The sequence below is a fragment of the Tetrahymena thermophila genome (assembly GCF_000189635.1).
Source record: "Tetrahymena thermophila SB210 genomic scaffold scf_8254365, whole genome shotgun sequence".
Lineage (NCBI taxonomy): Eukaryota > Ciliophora > Oligohymenophorea > Hymenostomatida > Tetrahymenidae > Tetrahymena > Tetrahymena thermophila.
In genome coordinates this window covers 1-14503 of record NW_002476149.1, presented here as the reverse complement: position 1 = coordinate 14503, position 14503 = coordinate 1, and the positions used below count along the sequence as shown (strand labels likewise).

The 14503-nt window shown below is 22.4% G+C and overlaps 5 protein-coding genes across 5 annotated transcripts; 4 read left to right on the top strand and 1 right to left on the bottom strand. All coding sequences in view use genetic code 6, as the record gives it.

The window, feature by feature from the left end:
- Window positions 1-231: 231 nt before the first annotated feature.
- Window positions 232-2147, top strand: TTHERM_00684450 (Pre-mRNA-splicing factor prp46; the record flags this gene model as incomplete). The annotated part of the gene is made up of 5 exons (XM_001025146.3): window positions 232-1203; window positions 1294-1385; window positions 1441-1790; window positions 1847-1973; window positions 2030-2147. 5 exons carry the CDS (start codon window positions 232-234, stop codon window positions 2145-2147), a joined length of 1659 nt encoding a protein of 552 aa, XP_001025146.1.
- Window positions 2148-2987: 840 nt separating this feature from the next.
- On the top strand, window positions 2988-5552 carry TTHERM_00684440 (ATP-dependent DNA helicase II 70 kDa subunit; the record flags this gene model as incomplete). The annotated part of the gene is made up of 8 exons (XM_001025145.3): window positions 2988-3158; window positions 3211-3500; window positions 3554-3856; window positions 3917-4311; window positions 4370-4416; window positions 4467-4673; window positions 4726-5439; window positions 5496-5552. The coding sequence occupies 8 exons, from the start codon at window positions 2988-2990 to the stop codon at window positions 5550-5552; spliced, it is 2184 nt and encodes a 727-aa protein (XP_001025145.2).
- Window positions 5553-6789: 1237 nt separating this feature from the next.
- On the top strand, window positions 6790-9500 carry TTHERM_00684430 (ATP-binding ABC transporter; the record flags this gene model as incomplete). The annotated part of the gene is made up of 11 exons (XM_001025144.2): window positions 6790-7000; window positions 7087-7154; window positions 7287-7377; window positions 7436-7488; window positions 7544-7834; window positions 7885-8028; window positions 8093-8266; window positions 8323-8423; window positions 8487-8676; window positions 8731-8952; window positions 9030-9500. 11 exons carry the CDS (start codon window positions 6790-6792, stop codon window positions 9498-9500), a joined length of 2016 nt encoding a protein of 671 aa, XP_001025144.2.
- Window positions 9501-10160: 660 nt separating this feature from the next.
- TTHERM_00684420 (hypothetical protein) lies at window positions 10161-11774 on the bottom strand (the record flags this gene model as incomplete). The annotated part of the gene is made up of 1 exon (XM_001025143.2): window positions 10161-11774. The coding sequence occupies exon 1, from the start codon at window positions 11631-11633 to the stop codon at window positions 10161-10163; it is 1473 nt and encodes a 490-aa protein (XP_001025143.1). The 5' UTR covers window positions 11634-11774.
- Window positions 11775-13241: 1467 nt separating this feature from the next.
- Window positions 13242-13916, top strand: TTHERM_000684419 (hypothetical protein; the record flags this gene model as incomplete). Its single annotated transcript, XM_012800308.1, has 1 exon — window positions 13242-13916. The coding sequence occupies exon 1, from the start codon at window positions 13284-13286 to the stop codon at window positions 13914-13916; it is 633 nt and encodes a 210-aa protein (XP_012655762.1). The 5' UTR covers window positions 13242-13283.
- Window positions 13917-14503: the final 587 nt, after the last annotated feature.

Sequence of the window (14503 nt, the reverse complement as noted above, 5' to 3'; positions counted from 1 at the left end):
ATTTAGAATAAATTAATAATGTCTATCAAAATATATTAATTTTATGTTTTGATATGAATGAAAATCAATAAAATTTGTATTTGATTATTTAATAATCAAAAGATACTTACAATTTATTTTCATTTATAAATTACTTTATTTTTAATTAATAACTTAATCAATATTGTTCTTTCATTTGATATTAAAAAGTTACTCAGAAATAAATATAAATTTTATAGAACATTTACAAAAATGGCTGGGATCGATCAATTAATCAACTAAGAGATATCAGACTTTACTTTAGATTCTGTTTATAATAGTAAAAAAATGTTTATGAGCAATTTGGGCTTGAAAGTGCCTGATTTCATTGAAAGTACTAGATTAAAATTATAAGTTAAGATTAATGATGAGTATAAATTTGCTTATGATAAGTAGATAAAAGAGGCTTAAAAATAAGAGGAGCAAGATATCCTCAAGCTTGCAGAATAATTTTATGATTAATCAACAGAAAGTAATGTCCTTCTTAACGAGCAAGTCCAAAAAATGCAAGAAGAAAAGAAAATCAAGGAATTAAATGCTTAGAAAAGAAGCAATATCGAAGTAGTAATTGAATAAATACCTGAAAAGCAAATTGAAATTAATAAAAAGTTATCAAAACTCCCAGCTTCTTTCCTAAAATATGGATAAAAGGCTGGATTAGATAGTCAAACTTTAGAAAAGAAAAAGGAAGAAGAAAGACTTATGCTTACTTATTCAGGATCAGCATCTACTGCTAATAATTAATTATTATCATAAAGTGAGAGAGATGCTTCTAAATATCAAATAGCTAATCTATCTACTGATAACTATGTTAAAGGAGGTGAAGTTATTGATACTGTTAGAATGGGATCTGCTATCGCAAGAAATATTACAAAGGTTATTAAGCCTGAGTGGCATAAACCTTGGAAATTAATGAGAGTTATTGCTGGCCACAGAGGTTGGGTTAGGTGCGTAACTATAGATCCTGCAAATTAATTCTTTGTTACAGGATCAAACGATAGAACAATTAAATTCTGGGATTTAGCCTCAGGATAATTGAAATTAACCCTAACTGGCCACACATCTCCCGTTAGAGCTTTAGTAGTATCTGACAGACATCCTTACTTGTTCTCTGCAGCCGAAGATAAAACTGTTCGTTGCTGGGATCTTGAAATGAATTAAGTCATCAGAAACTATCACGGACATGTAAATTAAATAATATTTATAAATTAATTTTAAAAGTTACTTGTTAATTTGAAAAAATGAATTAATTATAATGAATTTTATTTAAATTAGTTATCAAGTGTTCATTCTATTTGCATTCACCCTACTTTAAACTTAATTGCAACTGGTGGCAGAGATTGTACAATTAGATTATGGGATATAAGGTAGCATATTCAAAATTAAATTAGATATAAAATAATATTTTTTATCTTAAAATAGAGCAAGATCGTAGGTACATGTTTTAACTGGACATTAGCATGCTGTAGGAACTGTTATAAGTTAAGAATTTGAACCTTAAATAGTATCAGGCTCTTATGATAATTATATTAAAACTTGGGATATTGCAGCAGGAAAATGTATGAAAACATTGACAAACCATAAGAAACCTGTAAAGTCTTTAGTTTTTCACCATAAAGAATACACATTTGCTTCAGGTGCAGCTGATAATATCAAGGTTTGGAAGTGTCCCGAAGGAGAATTTTTAAGAAATATATCATCTGGAAATGATCATATAGTAAATTCAATTGCTTTAAATTAGGATAATGTACTCGTTAGCGGTTGTGATGATGGTAATTTAAGATTAAATTTTATCAATATTGATTAAAAAATAATTAAAATATAAAAGGTACTCTCAAATTTTGGGACTGGAAATCAGGATATAATTTCTAAACAATTAAATAAAAGCCATAACCTGGTTCTATAGCTGCAGAAAATGCTATTTTTGATATGAAATTTGATAGATCATAAATGAGGTAAGCTAAACAAACATAAAAAATTTTAATTTCTAATAATTATATTTTTAAAATAGACTAATCACTGCTGAGTGTGATAAAACTATAAAAGTTTATAAGGAAGATGATGAAGCTACAATGGAATCTCATCCAATAAATGATTTTAAAGTAGAATATGGAAAGCAAGTTTATTGAAAAAATATTTAAATTTATTTTGAAGAAATTAATTAATGTGTAAAAATTTTATAAAAATATTTAATGTATATATTTTAATTACTATTCTTATTTCTTAATTATTATTTCAAAAGCAATTTTTTTTATTGGTTCAAAAATACTCACTTTTTTATATTATTAACTATTTCATAAATAAAATAATGCTAGTCAATTCAGTTTATAAAAATAAAATTTTTCATTTGAATTTTCATTTAAACTAATTTTCATTAATTTGTAATTATTAATATATGATTTTCTATTATGAATTTTATAATTTAAAAATAGCCAATATTTTGAATATTATTCTTTTAAATAATCAACCAAATTATAAAATTTATTTTAATAAGTTTAATTTTAACATTCTAAGAATATAAGACCTGTTTTAAAATTTAAAAGTTTAGAAATAAAAAAGTTGACCATTTTTTATCTAGAAAAAAAAAAAAATTATTTACTTTTTTAATGGAATGCTTATATGCCATATTTGTAATTCAAATAATGTATTTTTACTTAATTTGTTATTTGATGTAAGAAATAAATAGATATTTATTCAAAAAATTAGAGTTAGTTTTATATTAAAAAATGATATTAAATCAAATAAAGGGTTTTTTATTTTTATAAATGTTTTCTAAACATATTCTTTCTTTAATTATTAATAATATATGGAGGAAATTATTTTATTTATATGTTTTGATTTTTCTTTAATACAATAAAGACTATTATAATTTGCAACAAGCTATATATAAAAATTCTTTTTAATTAAAAATTTTATCAATTTTTATAAATTAATATTTTTAAAAAAATAAATTTCAAAATAATTTAAATATGGAGTTTGAAGACGATCAATCTTTTGAAAAATCAGTAGAGTTAAATCCATTGGATTTTCAAGAAGAGGAAGTAGAGCAAGATATTATAACCCTAAAAGATGCAGTGCTATTTGTAGTTGAGATGAGCTAAAATCTCTTCATACCATATGGTGATGGTGAAAAAAAACAAGTAAATTAATAAAATTAATTTATCTATTTTTAAATTATTTTAATTTTCTTAGATACAGTATCAAATAGTTATGAAATCTTTAGAAATTTTCTTAAAAACTAAAATTATATGTTCACCAACAGATATGATAGGACTTTTATTTTACAACACAGACTAATCAAATATATAATCCTTTCCGAATTAATACCTTTTATTAAATTTACAAAATCCTTCTGCACAATCTATATAATTTGTAAAAATGCTGCAAACTAAAGAACAAATGAATGGATACTAAAAAATGAAAATAAAAAATGTTTGCTTAAAAGATCTTTTATGGAACATCAACAAATAATTTTTAAATTTGTAAAATTTAATTTAATCTGGAAATTTAAATTAAATTTTTTGTTTTTTTGAAGGAAAAATGGCTAGTACTCAAAAAGAGTATTTTTATTCACTTCAAATGATGAACCTGATAAAAACAATATAGAAGCCTAAAAAAATGCTATAAGCTATGCATAGAATTTACTTGAAAATGATGTCAATATAGAACTTTTCCCTCTCAAAAAATTAGTACCAGAAGCTGAGCATTTTAATGTCAGAAAATTTTATAGTTGCATTATTAATTTTGATTTAAGCGAAATAAACGAATACTCAATAGACGAAACTTCAAAAATTTACAATTTGTAATCAAGAATCAGAGCAAAATTATTTAAAAAAAGGTGTTTAAACTTAACAAGAATTAAAGAAATTTTATTTATTTTAAATTTTTAATTCAATAGAAACATTAGCAGGATTTACTGGCAATTAGGAAACGGAGTAAATGTTGGAGTAAAAGTATACTCACTGTTTAACAAAATAACTAGACCAAAATATAAATAATATACCAAAGATGACAGCAAACCAGTTTCAAAGTTTACTAGATATTTTTGTAAAGAATCTGGTAAAGAATTGAGACCATAGGAAATTGGAAAATGTCTTCACTTACTAAACAAAAAAGGAAAACCAAAAGATGATTACATAAAAGTTAGAATAGACAAAGACGAACTTCAATAAATAAAAAACTTAGAAGAAGTTGGTATGAAATTAATAGGTTTTAAAGATAAATCATTTTTAAAAGTATATTTTAATTTGAAACCTTCTTTGTTTATTTATCCAGATAATTCTCTCGTAAAAGGTAAATTTTTAATTTAATAATACATTTTTATTATATTAATTATCAATATTGTCATTAGGATCTTCTTAGTTGTTCGATGCTTTAATTAAAAAAATGATCTAAAAGGTAAATTAACTTATATTCTGAATTCAGTAAAATAATTTAAAATATTTTAGGAAAAAGTAGCTATTGTTAAAATCATAAATAGAAAAGGAGGCCAGCTAAGATTTGGGTGCTTGTTACCATAATTAGAAGAGTACAGCCCAGTAGATCATGTATAAATACCACCAGGATTTCATCTTATTACTTTACCTTATTGTGGAGAAATAAATCATTTACCAAAATTTGTAAAACCTGGACCAACAAAAATCTCCCAAGAAATGGTAAAATTTATATAAAATTGATTTTTAAAGCAATGGTTTAAATTATAAATAGATTTTAGTAACTAAATTGCTGATGAATCTCTTGGAAATATAAGAATTTGATTTTAGAAATTTTGAAAACCCTTCCAATTCCCATTTCTATTCGGTTTTAGAAGCAATAGCCCTAAAAGAGGAGAAACCATAACAAATAGAAGACTTAATGGAAGTTGATACCGAAAGAATAAATAAGTTCAAAGAAGTAATTGATTTATATGGAGATTGTTTAGATGCTGAAAGCACAACAAAAGACGATGATTATGTGATAAAAGACCTTTCAGGAAAAAGAAATTTAGATCAATACTTAGAATAGTATGCTGAAGAAGTTGAAGAAGTTGAAGAAGAGGAATATTAAGTTTAAACCTCTTCTGAAACTAGTAAATTCCTTAAATAAATTTTTGAAGAAGAGGAAAAGTTGCAATAAAAATAAAGCCTTTAAAAATAAGTAGTAAAAGACCTAAAAAACGAAATAAAAGTTTAGTCAAATAATTAAATTTCATATAAGAAAGAAATCCAACCTCAAGTTATTGAATAAAAGCAGACACATTTAGTTAGTTAAAAGCAACAACAGTCTTAGCAGTTAAAACTAATCAAACCTTCAATAATTGAAAAATAAATTTCAATTGAGGAAATATAAAAAGAATAAAAATAAATTGTACAAACTAAAAGTCTCACAAAAGAATAGAAACTTTTTGTTAAAACTATTTAGAAAAAAATTATTTAAAAAGAGGTAAATTAATTAAAATATTATTTTTATATAATTTATAAATTTTCATCAAAAAATAGTTTGTCAGTGATAAAGAGATAATTTAATATTGTTAGCTCACAAACCAACCACTATGAAATCAAATCTCTCATTTGAAGCATTTCACTAATTATAATAATTAAATATATTAAATTTTTAACTTATGGAAACTTTGTATTTTGAAATTTATTAACTTAAAATTAATTATAAAATGTTTTCTTTTAATTTTGAATAGATTTATTAACCTTACTCATATTACTCATAGATAATTTATTTTTTATTAGCTTCGAAGTAAATTTATCTTTTTCTTCTTTGATTATAAATTTTATAAATAACATTTTCATAAAAATTAACAAAAAAATAGTTATATTTATTTTTTAAGTAAGAAATTAATTTAAAACATTAATTTTAATAATTTATAAAAATGTTTTTTTCGATAATTTAAACAAACAATTCATTTTGTTTTTAAATATAGCATATTATTTAGTTTTTAAATAAATTCTATTGTATTTTGATTATCTTATTCTTATTTATAGGAGCTTCCTTCTTAACTATAAATTATAAATTTTAAGTATTTTATATTAAATTTATTTTTTTATTTGAGTGACTCATTTAAACTCATGAGATTAATTATATATAAATAAGGATTAAATATAATATTTATTTCACAAATGAAAATTTATTTTTTTATTAACTTCCAAATAAATTTCTCCTTTTGTTCATTGGTTTGGAATCTAATTATTAGCAGTTTGTTTCATAAAAATTACCAAAAAATAGTATAATTTATTTTTTTAAGTAACAAATTAGCAAAAAGCATTCATTCTAATAATTTATAAAAGTATTATATAAGTTTATTTAATTAACTCATTTCGTTTTTAAATATTAAACATTATTTATTTTTTATATATTTTGATTATCTTATTCTTATTTAAGGAAGTTTCTTAATTGTAAATTATAAATGTAAAGTATTTTATATTAAATTTATTTCTTTTTGAGTGACTCATTAAGCTCATGAGATTCATTATAAAAAAATAAGGATTAAATAGAATATTTACTTGACAAATGAAGATTCGATATAAAATGTTATTTTAAATTAATTTGTATTTGCTTGAATTATGGGAAAAGATATATTTACTAGTAAATTCTATTAAATTATATTCGTGGCCTTAATTTTAATTAATTATTAATATTAGATATTAATCAGATTTCTCAAAAAATTTAAAGAAAGATTTGATAAATAGCTTGACACTGTCAAATCAAATCAAATTGTATTCAATAAATTGTAATTAACTATAGTTTTAACAACTAAATAAACAAATCAAATTTAATACAAAAATGATAAGATAAGGGTAAAAAACTCTCAATAATATTACAAAATTTAGAAGTTTTTCGTAGCTTCCTTAATATAACTTCAATGTGCAATCTAAAAAAGAAGATTTAAGCCTACTTGAAAAAATGGATCCAAGAAAAAACAAAGATTTAGCAACAAAATTAAGGATATTGCAATATATTAAGCCATACATAATCCCATTTTATCATCAAGATAGTAAAGTTTTATTATAAAAAGAAAACCCTTTTATCAATACAATTTTGTTACATTCATAATAAAATCTAAAATTATTTTTTTAAAAGAGGAAATAAATAAAACAATTCTGAAGTCTTATGGTTATATGTTTTTATCAAAATCTTTCTTCTACGCTGTAAATTATTTATTTCTACTCAACTCAATTTCTTTGAAATAATTAAACAATATATTTTTCGTTACTTTCATGAAATAGCAACATCAAACAAAGTTAAATATAAACTTATTCATGTAAAATTATGTTAAATAGGGTCCTATAAGTTTAAAGTATGCAATCAACTACCTAGCTTCCGCTTCTCTTATTTCGTAAGCCCCTATGTTTATTTTAGGATATGGATTGTGTAAATATAAATATTTTTCGTAAAAAGAGTGTTTAAAAAATGCATAAATTATCAAAAGGTTATTCTGCTTATGTGTTTTTTGAAGGGTAGAGAAATAAAATTTTGGCTAATGTAAATTTTGAAGATAATTTATTTTATAATATCTATGTTTACAAATTTATTATAGATCAGTTAAAACGCTTTAAGAGAAATTTCTTAGTAAACTTACGAACATTTGCTGAAGCTTGATCCTTCTTTTCATTTTGGAGAATCATAAAGATAAACTATTTTTGATATTACTAAGGCTCAAAAGGCAATAGAGTCTAATCTTAAAAGTGTTTCTTCTTTCTTCATTCCTTTTATTTCTGATGTAGTGTTATCATCAGTATTTTTGCTTTACCATTGTGGACCTTTTGTTTTCTTATCCTTTTTAATGACATATGGAGGATATATCTGGTTTACTTTTGATTTAACTAACGTAATCATATTTAAAATGATTTAATCTAACTTAATTATTACAAAAATAAGTCTAGAAGAAAAGGTATGGGATTACAAAAAAAATATGAAAGATTGGCAGATTTCACATTAAGCGAAACATTATCCAATTATTATAATGTTAAGTATTACAGTGCTGAAAAGTTTGAAATAAACAGATATACATCAATTCTAGAAGTAAAAAATAATTCTTATTAAAGTGTAATTAATTATGTCTTATTTGTATTTTTTTATTTTCAAGAATTACAAAAATTAAACTATTGAAAATCAAAGAACACTAGCCTAGCTTAATAGTGGATAGAGATTTGTCTTCTCAATTGGTTTAACATCAAATATGATATATGGCGCTTATAAAGTATAGAAAGGTTTAATGACTGCTGGTGATATTGTCTTAATGCAATCTTTGATGATGCAGGTAATTTGTTTTAAAATATATTATTTTATAATTAACTTAGGTTTATTAAATTTAAGGTTCTTTAACCTTTGTTTTTCTTGGGAGTTTAGTGGAGAGAATGGACAAACTCTGCTCTTGATATTCAAAGACTGTTTAAAATAATGGATACAAAACCTAAGTAAAATATTTTAAAGGTTTAAATAATTAAAAAAAAATTAATTTATTTATTAAAATATTTTAGAATTTAAGATTCTCCTAATGCAGTAGATTTTGTTTACAAGGGTGGTGAAATTGAGTTCTCAAATATTAAGTTTGGCTATTCAAATGATAAGGTTATTATAGATAATATGAATGTTACATTTGGAAAGGGCAAATGGATATCTCTTGTTGGAGAATCAGGGTTAGGAAAAACAACAATGTTTAACTTAATAGTAATATTTTTGATTAATATGTTTTATTAATGCTATATATAAATAATAATTTAGTTTAGACTATACGATCCTCAACAAGGAAGTGTCCTAATTGATGGTTAAGATATTAAAAATCTAAAGATGGAAAGCTTTAGATCAAAAATTTGTGTGGTCTCTCAAAACCCTTATCTATTTAATGACACTGTTATGTCAAATTTACTTTATGGAAGTAAAAATAAGAAACAAGAAGATGTTATAGAAGTATGCAAAAAGCTCAATCTCCACGATTTGTTCATGGTAAATATTTTTTTAATGAAAAATCTGAATTTTATGTTTGGACAGCTGACTTATTATAAATATGAAATAATATATAGAGTTTACCTCAAGGCTATTAGACTTTAGTTGGTGAACAAGGTAATAAATTTTCAGGTGGTGAAAAGCAAAGAATATCTATTGCAAGATGCCTTCTAAACGATGCTTAAATTATTCTTTTAGATGAACCTACAAGCAGTTTAGATAGTATAAATGAAGATAGAGTTATGAAAGCTATTGAATAATTACGTAAAGATAAAACAATCATTATGATTACTCACAGATTGCATTTAAATTCATATACTAATGAAGTCATTTACTTGACCAAAGACGGTTATAAAGAATAAGGTAAGCACTCTCACCTAATTTAAGAAAAAAATACTAGATATTCTAAATTTTGGGATAATTTCGTAGTACTCGATCATTCCGATACCAATAGTGTCAAAGTTGACCAATCTGAAAACTCTTTGAATGAAAAACCTTAAAAAAAATAAAATGGTTAAAAAGAGGAAGAAGAAGAAAAAATGGAATGAATAAATACAACTATTTAAATTTGTAAAAAGAGAAATATTAACAAAAATAAATAAAATAAAAGAAATGAATTGCCTCTCTGACTTATTATCAGTAGTTAACATTAAAGTTAGAATCTAAGTAATAAAATTGATTTAAAATTTTAATCATAACAATATATTTTAAAAAATAAACAATTGTATTACAATTTATATAAATTAATTTTTTAAATAAATGTTAAAATATTTCAATATCTAACAAACTTAAGCTTTTATTGTCAAATAAATGTAAAAATATAATATTATCAAAGTGTAAATTGAATGATACTCATAGATAATTTATTGATTAATTTAACTCCAGAAGATATATAAATAAAATGAAAAAATTAAATTAAATTAATTTAAAAATATTAAAAAATTCTTATAAAATAATTAATTATTATGACAATTGTTACAAAAATATTAGTATTGTTAAATAAGTTTATAATTAATTACATAATGTTGTTTTTTTAATGTGTTTTCTTTATTTATAAAATACTTTTTATTAAGCAAAATTAACACAAATTTCATTTTTTATTAGTTTTAAAATGAAATTTTTTATTTATTGTATTCATTCGTTATAATGTTTTTATGAAATTATTGTATGGAGGATAAAAAAATTTTTTTTACAGCTTTTAATCATTTTCAAAAGATGAAAAGTTCTTAAAATTCACTCAGTTCCCAAGCAATTTCTTTTCTAAATATATTTAAAAGACCCAATTTTTTTGCATTCAGTAGCTATACCCATATTTTTTGAAAGTTAAAGGATTTTAAAGTTAATAATCTTAAGACTGTATTTTCAGGTAGCTCGACAAATAATTTTAAATGATTTAAATAAGGAGTTGAATTGTTGAAAACTTATTCGCTAATGGTTTTTATTATTTGCTTTTAATAGGTTTGAATTTCTACTGGAAAATTAACAATGAAATCTAAAGAAAGAGACTTTAGGAAGTACATATTAGGTGAATCTAAAATAGTTAAAACAACTTCGTAAAGGTCCTAATCTATTTCAATAGGTTAATTATCAGGGAAAAATAGGTGAATATGTATTTTCTTGTGAGCAATTAAACCTTTAAGCAAACTTGTTATGTTGGTTGTTGTAATATTTGTAGTATTTCTAAATGTTAAATCTATGAATATAAGATCTTTTAAATCTAAGATATTCTCTGTAAATAATTAAAAGTCCTTTTCTCTTAATTCAATTTCTTTTAAATCTAAAACTAGATAGTTTAATCTTGTGCTCTACTATCTAAGATTATTAGAAAACTCTATTAATTATTAACCTGTTATGTTAAGCTTCTATTCTGTGTTTGAATTTACAAATGAAAGTTCAAAGTAGGATAAATTTTGAAAATGAAGAATTGAGATACAAGTTTTAAAAAATAAAGGGTTGTATAGCTGGTCAGATACAACTTTTATTGAAAGTTCCTGCAAATCTTAAAAAATATTATTATTTAAAGTTATAAAAAGAAGGTCTTCAGGTCTAAATGACTGCAATATTTCGGTTTGAGAACCTTATTCGTGCATACCTTCATCAAAAATTAGTCGTAATTAGCTTTTATTAGGCTCATAGCAATTAAAACAAGAAATAAAAAATGCTAAATCTTGTTCACTTGGTTAAAATTTTAATTTGTTTGATTTATAAAATTTTTCTTGAATTATATTAAATTTCAATGACCTCTTTTCAACCTAGACTTTTTTATTATATTAGCTGATTGCACATTTCTTGTTTTCTCTCTCCTCTTTGCAAATATCATACCACTTTTTTAGTGTCGATTTTGAGCTTTACTTTTTAAGATTGTATGTATTCTTAAAGAAATCATATATTTCTTTAGGGATAGAGTCTATTTTTTCACTGCTTCCTCTGACTTTTTCTTATCCGCTTTTCATTTCTGTTTCATTTTAATTAATCATTTAGCAATTTCTTATGTTATTTTGGCAGGAAAGACTTAATTAATCTTCTTAATTCTAAAATGGCTAAATAAAATTACTATTTTAAGTAAAATTAGCTTCTAAATTTTGACCATGGTTATATCCATTTTACTCTAAGTTCATTTAATCCTATACTTACATCACATTTCTTAAATAGACCTATCTTATTTCTCTTTAAGAAGCCATCTAAATACTGCTCAACTCAAGTTTTGCTTTGAAATATAGTAAGCAATTATGCGTAATTTACTATAAAATAAAAGGCTATGCAAAATTGGTCTTGTATTTTTGTTTTATTTTCTTTGATATTTGACAACAAAAATGAATAGAGTAATAAATAGTCTTTCAAAAGTTTTAAACATACATACATACATACACATATAAATAGTAGAACATTTATAGAAGAAAAAAATTTTCTCTTGAAATTCCATAAATTTTACACAATAAAATGATTAAATTCCTAACAACTGCTATATCTTTCTGACATATTTTAAATTTTTTAAATATTCATAAAAGCTACCAAAATGAAGTATAAATTTGATTGTTTTAAAATTGATAAATTAAATGAATTTTGTAATCAATAAAATAATAATTAAATAAACTCTTTTTTTTAATTCTTTTATTTTTTATATCCATATTTTATTTTGCTAATATTTTTTTATTTAAGAAATCTAATCTATTATTTTATTTACTCTTTTAAAGACTTTATTTACCCTTTAACAAAAGTGGAATTATACAAATAATAAAAATCTGTATTATATTTTATCTAACTAAAAAATAATAATATTATTATTTTTCTTAAAATATATATTAAGGTCACTTTACATATCATTCGTTTCTTTAATTAAATGACTGACACAAATTTGAATAAGGATATACTTTATTCATAAAAAATTAAAATATTTATTTATGTTTGATAAAAATTGTTATCTTTTATTTAAACACATCTATTACATTGAAATTTATTTATCCGTCTATTTATTAATATCATAATAGGAATATTTTTATTAATAAATTTTGAAAAGGAAAATTAACTTAGATTAAACTTTCTAAAAATGAATATTAGAAGAAAAATCATTTACTTTTAGTGTTACAATTAATGTTTTACTTAATTTATTGATATTTAGTTTATGATATTTATAATTTCTAGTATTTTATTTGTAGAACATTAAATATCTAAATACAAAAATTAAAATGAGAGAATTTTAAATTGAAAATATTTAATTATCTCGAAAAGAAAATAAAAGAAATATATAAAATAGTTTAATGAAAAAATGATGTGTATCCACTTTTGGCTTTAGAAAAAATTAAAATAGGACATGCAAATAAGAAAAATAGTAAAAAAAATAAGTTAAAATTTGTGCGTTTACTAATAAAATAGGAGTTAGAATTTTTAAGCTTTCTGATGAATTTGTTTAACTTATAAAATTGAAATAATAAAAGTGTTTTATATTTAATCTTTCTATAAATTCTTTTATCTTTTGAAAGATTTTTAAATAAATTGTGAAATAAAACCTTATATTTTACTTTAAGGTATAAAACTGAGTATATTTATTTATCTGATTACTACTAGGTTGATAAAATTATTTAGCTTTAGTTTAAATACTAACATTATTGATTTTATAAAGGATGTGATTAATAATTTTAAAAAAAAGGGGGATTAAAAATAAAAGTATTTTTATTTCCTGATCAGTCAAATCCTTTTTTAAAAGTCTAATCTATTTCAAAATTTAAATCTTTTAAAATAGGATCCCCATAATTTAAATTATGGTTTTGCCTAAGCAATAAATTTATTTATAATAATTAAAAAATAAAATAAAATAAATACAACAAAAAAAAATGTGTGATAGATTTTTTGAACAATTTCATTTTTATAGCTTTGATTAGAATGATTATACATCCTTGACACCAGGCTTGACAGAAGAACAGCATTATAATAGCTAAAAAAAAGAGAATTTTTAGATTTAAAATAATTATTAGATACAAAATAATTCTGATATGATGATTTTCAATTAAGATGATTAACAAAATGCATTTAACGAAGAATAGAATTAGTATTAAAAAGAAATGAATAAAAAATAAAGTAAGAAAAAATAATATTCTCATAGAAATACTATTAATAAGATTTCTTATCAAGTATTAAAACTTTTAAGAGAGCTTAAGTATAAAATTGAACTAGAAGGAAACATTATTTAAAAAAAGGTTGAAAGCTTAAATGTATTAATATGCATTTTAAAATATAATTTTAAAGATCAAACAGATTTTGAAAATATATATATATAAATAAAGAAACGTTTGAAAAAATATTTTTTGAATATTAAAAAAGATAATAAAAATCATCAGCTATTGATAGATTATATAATTAATTTTGAATATCTTTTGAAAAATATACTGAATAATTTTAATGAAGAAATCAAATCAAATAATAAGTATTATGGAATTACAGAGTTTCAGAAACTGAAGGATTTATGAATGAAAACTCCCCTTAAACTTATTGTTTATTATTCTAATTTATTACTATTTTATTAATAAAACTTAACTATTATTTAATATATATGGATGTAAATCATTTTCTGGTCTTGGTCTGAAAATATTTTTCAAATTTGATTTATCTAATTATTTCATAAAACATAATAATTCATATAAATTAATTTTAGTTTTTTAATTAATAAAGATAAAATTTTTAACAAATAATTTCATTTAGTTTTTTTTATATTATTTCAATTAATATATTCATAGAACTTAAACTAATAAAGTCAAATTTACTTATATTTTGCAAAAAGACTAAATCATAAAAGTCAAATTTATTTTTCTCCAATAAATTATCCTTAACAATGAAACATAATAGACTCTTGAAAAGAATTGTTTAACTCAATATTTTATCGGGGGGTTGGGGTTGGGGTTGGGGTTGGGGTTGGGGTTGGGGTTGGGGTTGGGGTTGGGGTTGGGGTTGGGGTTGGGGTTGGGGTTGGGGTTGGGGTTGGGGTTGGGGTTGGGGTTGGGGTTGGGGTTGGGGTTGGGGTTGGGGTTGGGGGTTGGGGTTGGGGTTGGGGTTGGGG